The 7,891-nt window shown below is 45.5% G+C and overlaps 1 protein-coding gene across 1 annotated transcript in view; it reads right to left on the minus strand.

Moving 5' to 3' along the window:
• Positions 1-7,413, minus strand: part of LOC145413805 (uncharacterized) — a 145,732-nt gene extending 138,319 nt beyond the window's left edge. The window contains exon 1 of the mRNA XM_080283466.1: positions 7,323-7,413. Within this exon, the coding sequence (XP_080139592.1) occupies positions 7,323-7,378 (56 nt within the window). The 5' untranslated portion in view covers positions 7,379-7,413. The remainder of the gene's footprint in view (positions 1-7,322) is intronic.
• Positions 7,414-7,891: the final 478 nt, after the last annotated feature.

A 7,891-nucleotide genomic window follows, 5' to 3' on the forward strand; every position in this document is an offset into this window, starting at 1 on the left:
GGACAGGCAACTCTGCACTCTCCTTGCTTCCCTACCTCCCATCATTCAAGGTTTTCATGTTATAGCACGAACTGTCATTACTTTCTGATCACCCTTCGTATAATTTCCTCTCCTGCATCTATCAGCATTTTTTACCTTCCCCCCTTCCTCTCTTTCTCTCTCTCTCCCCCTCCGAGTTCATGGCCTGCAGTCCTTATCCTGTTTCCACGATGACTAATACACACACACACACACACACACACACACACACCACAGCACAACACACACACACACACACACACACACACACACACACACACACACACACCACAGCACAAAACACACACACACACACACACACACCACACCACACACCACACCACACCACACCACAACACACACACACTAGGATACAAACTCTACAAACACAAACTAACGGCACATACTTACACACTCCCACTATAACTACCCGTTCCTAATTTTCACACACGCACGCACCCAATCCCTCACCGTTGATGCACCCACAGGCACAATGCATGAGCCAACATCGTCTCTTTAGGTACGGTAGTGAAGGATGGGGGGAGGGGGAGAACACGTCATGCAAGCCATATAAAGCGGTAGAGGAAGGCATGGCGAGGCTGTGTGTGTGTGTGTGTGTGTGTGTGTGTGTGTGTGTGTGTGTGTGTGTGTGTGTGATTGCATAAAAGGTAGGATATGATAAGGTAGGATATGATAAGGCAAGGGGTTATGGAATGGGAGGGGATGACGATGGGGAGGGAGTAGGGGAGTGGTGAGGAGAGAAAGAAGGCAAAGGGGTAGTGGTGGGGGAAGTGGGGGTCTGGAAGGGAAAGGAATGGAGATCGGGGATGACGGATGGGGGATGATGGGTGGGGAGGGGATGGAGGGTAAAATGTTGATGGATGGGGAAGGAGAGAAGACTGGAGATGAGCGAATGGCTGAGAGATGGGGACGGAGAGAAGACTGGGGATGGACAGAATAAATTTAAAACTGATATAAATGTGGAGTATTGAAGCGGTAAATATAAAAGGGAAATGGGAATGGTGAGGGACGAAAGAGTTGGCCGGGGAGGAGTGTGGGTGGAAGAAAGGATGAAAGAGTAAATGGCGAGTTGGGGTGAATCGGGGGGAAAAATTAAGGATACTCGGTAGCTGACAACGAGGATGGGGATGGCTGAAATAAGAATGGGGTGGTGAGGGAGAGGGAGTAGGTAGTGAATGTGAGGGAGGGGGATGACGGGGAGATGAGGAACTAGACAAAAGAGGCGATGGTAAGACAAATGACCACTATGTGAGGGAGGGAGGTGGGGGTGGTATAGTACAAAAGAGGGGGAGGGCGGGGGTGGGAAGAGGAGAGAGAAGGGGAGAGGTGAATGCGGCAAGAGGTGGGGGGAAAGGAGGGCACGCTACTGTAAGGGGTAACGGGGGATGGAGGAGTGTGTTGGTGAAATGTGCAGCTTTTGTCTGCTTTCAAACGTCTGTTATATGAGAGGCTATGAACATGTCTTCTTTATGATGTTATGTAAGAATAGCACTGCATGATGGACCACCTAACCCACCAATTGAAATCAGCAAGAAAATATGAGAAATGTAATACCACCACGCAGTACAGAACAACTTGTAGCATATTTCCAGAAACGATCTATGGAAACATACAGACACTTTAAAGTAATTAAAGGTACGGTACCGTATTTAAGAACTTTATAACTGTTTTCTCCCTAATCTAAATGGAAAGAAAAAACACCTACTGACCACATTTCTAATATTGATCAAGGAATATGTTTCGCTGGGGATCTGAAACAAGTGTTGTAATTAGTGATATTACACCACGGCAGTCAACGACATCGTCAGACAGTTTGCTGTAACTTTGATTAACTTGGCTGACAAGAAATTGTTTCATTCGCCGATCTCCGCTAACAATTTTTCATTACCTTTAATGTGATTTAAATGACAGAAGTGCTTATGAACGAGCCCACTGAAAATTTTTATAAAACACTCTGTGCTTAAAGTTAGGACATTCAGCACTTCTAACAGTCCTCTTACAGTTTATACTCAGGTCATGAATCGCAGTCAGTCTTCAATACATTCTTTCCAGATTCTGGCTAACATCCTTCTCATAATATGGTGACCAACTAAACTGAATAATACTCGAAGAGTGGGTGCAAGGTACTGTACAATGCGAAAAATATCCTTTCGGAAGAAGATTGGGGAAGGGGGAAGGAAGGGAGTGGAGGTGAGAGGGGAAAGGTGGAGAGGGAATGGTGGTGAAGTGAGAGTGATGGATATGTCTGGAAGGGGGAGGGACGATGTGCTAAGGTGAGGGAGGGTGTATTAAGAGGACGAAGGGAGAGTGTGGTTTGACGGGGTGGGAGAGAGGCAGGGCGTGGTTTGCGGGGAGGGAGGGCGTGGTTTGTGGGGTTATGGCGGTAAGGGCGAGGTTGGGTGCGGTGGTGCGTGGGGGTCGGGGAGAGTTGTGGGGTAGAAGGATGAAGGTACGATAGCTTGGAGTAAAAAAAAAAAAAAAAAAAAAACTGAGTCACCTAATAAGGCTCTCTCCACTCTCTGCTGATATCAGATACATCAGCCAGCAGGAGATGGGAACGAAATATAATGCCCGTTAATAATCTGAGAAAAGTTACGTATCAGAAATTAAATATCAGAAACAGCTAATGCTTTAACGTGCGAAAGCGGACGGTAGCTATGAACGAGAGGAAGCTGGCGAGATTAGATACCGAAGGAGAGAGAGAGAGAGAGAGAGAGAGAGAGGGGGGGGAGATGAGGGGAAGAGGGTGACGGGATGAAGGGGATGAGAATGGGGGAAGGGGGAGGGGAAGTACAGAGGTAAAACAAATAACAATAAATGAGTTGATCTTTTCGACGCTGTTTATTAATGGCAGGTCTGTTCAATAATTAAATAGAAAATATATACAAAGGAAGGCAAACAGCAACAGAAACGGCAAGAAAAGGGTATCGGAATGTGCGGGGTGAAAGGAGAGGGGAAAGTGTGTAGAGAAGAGAGTAAAGGCGTGATAAAAAAGGAGGGTGACAGCATAAAAAAGGAAAGTGATGGAGGAATGAGTGGGAGGGAAAGTACGGTACAGGAGAAAGTGAGGAGAGGTAGGGTGGAAGGGGCCACAGGGCGGGAGGGTGGTGAGGGGGTGGTGAGGAAAGTGAGAGGGAGAGGCAGGATGGAAGGGACAAGAGGGCGGGAGGGAGGGTAGAGGATTTAAGGCAAATGGGGTATTAACAAGCGAGGCAGGTCCGCTACTAAAGAAGGATTAGACAAATACTGGTATTAAGGAAGAGATAAATACAAGAGGAACGGTGATTAGCAAGAGATTAACGGCACCGAAGGAGGAACAGAGGCGAGGAAGGAGAAACAGGAGTGAGGGAGTAGGATGCGGCAAGGATGAAGGAAAGGAGCTGTAGTAAAGGAAGGAGGAGGATATTAACTGCCATAAGGGAGCAGAGGGAGAGAGAAGGCAAGAAGGTAGAAGGAAAGGAGTTGAAGCAGGGGAGAAAGGGTGGGAGGAGGCTAGGAGGGAGGAGGGAAAGAAGAGAGGGACAGAGAAGGAACACAGCACCAGTGGAGAGAAGGGGAGAGGGAAGGGAGGGAGAGAAGGGGAGAGGGAAGGGAGGGAGGGAAGAATGAGAGGGGAGGGGAGGGGAGGAAGAGGGGAAGAGGTACTTGAAAGGGTTGAATAGGGACGTAGAATGTAGGAACCGAGGCTCGTAAGCAAAAAGCGAGGGAGTTACGTTCATGAAGAGGGAAGGAGGGAGGGAGGGGAAAAGGGGAGAGGTATGGAAGGTGTGCTACTGTATAAGAGGGAGAGGGGAGGAGGAACGTGGGAACAATGGGTAATGGAAGGAGGGAAGGAACCAACGGAGGGAACTGAGGGAGGGAAGGAACACAGAATAGGTCAGGGGGAGGGAGAGGCGGGATGACTAACACAGGAAAGAACTGCAGGAGGGGAGGCAAAGAAAGTTCATGCGGAAGGAAAAATGGAAAGAAATCAAGAGAATGAAAACATATGGAAGGGGGAAAGAACTAGGATGTGGGAAGGACGCAAGAATGAGGGAACGATGGAATAATGAAAGGAAAGGAAGAGCGAAAGGGACAGGAGCTGAGGAATGAAGAGGGAGAGTGGAAATGGAGGGAAAGCTGTGGCCGGAGAAATGACACAATGGGGGGAAAGACTTGAAATAGATGGATGGATGGATAGACAGATAGACAGACAGACAGATAGAGGGGGGGGAAGTGGAGAGAGGAGGGAGAGAGGAATGGAGTGAGTGGAGGAAGTGATAGTGGAGGGGGAAGATAATGTGGATGCAGGAGGGTGGAGGAGTGGAGGGAGGATATATTAAAGGGGTCAGATACCTCAGCGGAGAGAGAGAGAGAGAGAGAGAGAGAGAGAGAGAGCATATTTAACTTTAACAGCGCCACTACATTTCTGGGCAAAATTCAAAAATACTTTCGCCGTTCTAACCCCCAGAGCGTAGAATTTTAAGCTTCAGATATACTCTATACGATAATACCCACGCCAGACTTAAACACAGCTTAAACACACACACACACACACACACACACACACACACACACACACACACACACACACACACACACACACACACACAGCCTGCAAAACATGTTCTTACGAAAGAAATCTGATAATGTCAAATTCAGAATCTTTCACTTTTGCCTGGTCACTAAAAGCCTGGTGGTCCAAAGACAAATTTAATGACGCCCTTTCCAGCAAACGAGAGTACCGGTTAACTCTTCAATCAGAAATGAATAAAGGAGAGCTGTACGGCCAACGTAATGGGACAAGAATAAGACCAAAAGAACGTAAAAGAGGATACCATAACTGCAGTAAGGCATGATGGCCCATACTAAGCAGCTCCTATAAGAATGAGACTAAACGACAAGGATAGTGGAGGAGCAGAAAGTTCCGAAGAAAAGTGACTAGAGTATCGACAGAGATGCATCACTGCGGCGAATGGAGAGGCTGAAGTGAGAAGCAAAGGAGGGGTCGACGGGGAGAGGTAAAGCAGGGAAGAGGGATAAAAAGGTTAATGAGGGAGAAAGGCTAGGAGGGGTGAAGGGTGTGAGGAGGAGGGAAGGAAGGAAATCGAGGGATGGGTAACAGGAGAGAGAAGAAGGAAATTATGAGAAGCATGGAAAAGGAAAAACTGATGGGGAGATCGGGGAAGGAAAATGGGAGGGACAGAGAGACTAACTGAGGAGGGACAAAAGGGAATGAAAGGCAAGGAAGGGAATAAAGTGGGGGGGGGGGAAGAGGATGGGCCGACGAGGGAAGAGAAGCATGGGATGGAAAGGAGAAGGAAAAAACGCGAAGATAGCATGGGGTTAAAAAGTGATTGAAAAAAGCAATATGGTAGGGACGGCGAAGGGAAGAAGGGCTGATGAAGGGAATCATGTGTAGAGAGAGTAGGGGTAATGAAAGGAATGAAGTAAAGAAGAAATGAGGGTGGGAAAGAAGGAAGAATGGTAGAGAGGAACATGGGAGGAGTCGAACAGGGAAGAGGGAGGGCGGTAGAGGGAAAGATGGGAGGAGAGAGGAGGGTGGGTGATGGAGAAGGAAGGAGGGAGGGGTGGTGAGGAGGAAAACAAGGAGCTGGAGGAGGGGGAGGATGAAGGGTGGTGGTGAGTCATACTGGTACCGGTTACGACGGACCACGAGGCTTTACGGTTGTGTCACCTGACGGCTAATCCGGCCCCGGGTACGGTCACAAAGCCGGTTATGCACTAGGGGTAGGTTAGGGTGTTTAGACAAGCAGATACGGTACTGGTACACGTAATCAAACAGGCCAACATAACCACACTGCCATTAACTCATGATCCGAATAACACCAGACCATATTATTTTGACCTGCTTTAATGCCAGACAACTATTTATTCCAGCCCTCGCCAGACTATTTTATTAAGCTGAGATTGAGTCAAAACACTGAGTCAATCTTAACATGCACGAGACCAAATAAATGCACGGAGAATCTAAGCTGAGTAAACTAGTCTGGCGGTGATATAAATGTAGCAATTCCAAGGTAAACGGTATCAGACTATAAGCAATATCTACCCTAACAACGGTGGTTTCAGTCTCAAGATTTTATTCACTTTGCGGGTTTTGCTGAGTTCTTAACACTTTATTCCTCGGAGACCTATTCTACAGTTTACACATCAATATCTTCTTGCATTTTACTAAAGCAAGTTCCTATGTAGATAACAGTACGAAAAAAAAAAATAATAATAACATGCAAGAGAATGCCTTGATGTAATTAGCATTATAAATCGTGAAGAAAAAGGACCTACGAAGCCAAAGCAACAAAAAGGCAAATAAGTATAGGATTTTCGTATTTTTACAGCAAATTTCGTTACTTGATGGCAGAATAAGACAATACTGTGGTTCTACATCCTTTCCATAGCACTTCCACCTGACTAGAAATTTAGCATAGAGTTAACCTTTTGTTAGCTACAGCTTAGCACTGCTGATGGAGAGACCAACTTCGTGTGGAGAGTACAAATCCAAACACTAGAACGGTACTTTACTTCCCATCTCACCAACGCTCCAAATCTATGCAACGTTCAGTTTCTTACGACGGTGTCTTTCCATCCATATCTATCCTCATCAGTACATTTATTCTCAACTTTCCACCAACCCATTAAACTCCACTTCTCCATCAATTCATCCACATTTCTCCATCAATTCATCCACATCTCCCCACCATCCATACATGAACATCCTTCCCCACATTCCACCATGTCTTTCGGATTTCCCCTTCTCTTCAAGCATCAATCTTTCCAAAGCAATCAAACATCTTCACTGTTATAAAGTTGTTACTGCGCCATACACATGAAATATTAGTTAAAACAGGCATATCACAGAAATGGAATTCCAAGATCCTACATGACATTCGCACGACACTTCTTAATTTAGTCACGGTCGCTCCAGAACCAGTTATGAATCTGACGGTCGATCTGCCAACGCCTTTGTTTACTCTGCTCGGCATTACTATTCGTGCAGTTATCGTACTAGAAAATATATCAGACCAGCAAACAGTTTTCATGCATTGCCTATTTTTTTTTACTAAAACATCATTCGCCGATATTTGGAAAAAAAAAAAAAAAAAAAAAAAAAAAACGATGAAAAAACCAATCTCTGGTACTCCTGCCGGGGGCCTTCAGCAACAGCTGATCCCAGGTGAACTGAGCACGTGAGGTCATGCTTGTTTTGCACGCGCATCACCATCTGTCAGATGGTCATTTAGCTCACATCATATACCAGAAGTATATACATGCATTTTACATACCTGCTGCTCACGCGCTGGGACTCGCCAATGCCGACGAAGCTGTCTGTTGAACTCATCGTTGATCCTGTTTTCCACTACCACTCACAAAGGACTAACTCAAAGCGACTGTTGATTTACCCGCCAAAACTGGGTCTTTATACATGAAAAGTTGCCAGTTACACTATATTATCTCCTTAGTGAAAATATGAACACAAAACTTTTCTTACTCAGAGTTACAAGTACTAAAGATGTTACTATTTTTTTATGTTCATGGTAGCAAATACTGTAGTGTATTGCTATAAATAAAAGATACATTTCAGTTATCGGCATCTTACCGTTGACTGAATCTTTACTGTGTTCGCTTTTGTCGTTTTCTATCAATCTCAACTACCACAGAAAATAAGTATTAGGGGTCAGCTATTTTGAATTTCTACTCCATTATTTTTCTATATTGAATTATGAGAACCGCGTACACTGCTAACGTCACTAATTTGGTTGTTTCTATAATAATGCATTTTAGTTACAGAAAGGTAAAGATGCAGTACATTCCCTTTTTCTTGAGACCAAGTACTGAAATAATTAAGACCACG

The sequence above is a fragment of the Coenobita brevimanus genome, chromosome 97, assembly GCF_032717465.1.
Source record: "Coenobita brevimanus isolate Jiangsu-jjx chromosome 97, ASM3271746v2, whole genome shotgun sequence".
In the NCBI taxonomy this organism is placed as follows: Eukaryota; Metazoa; Arthropoda; class Malacostraca; order Decapoda; family Coenobitidae; genus Coenobita; species Coenobita brevimanus.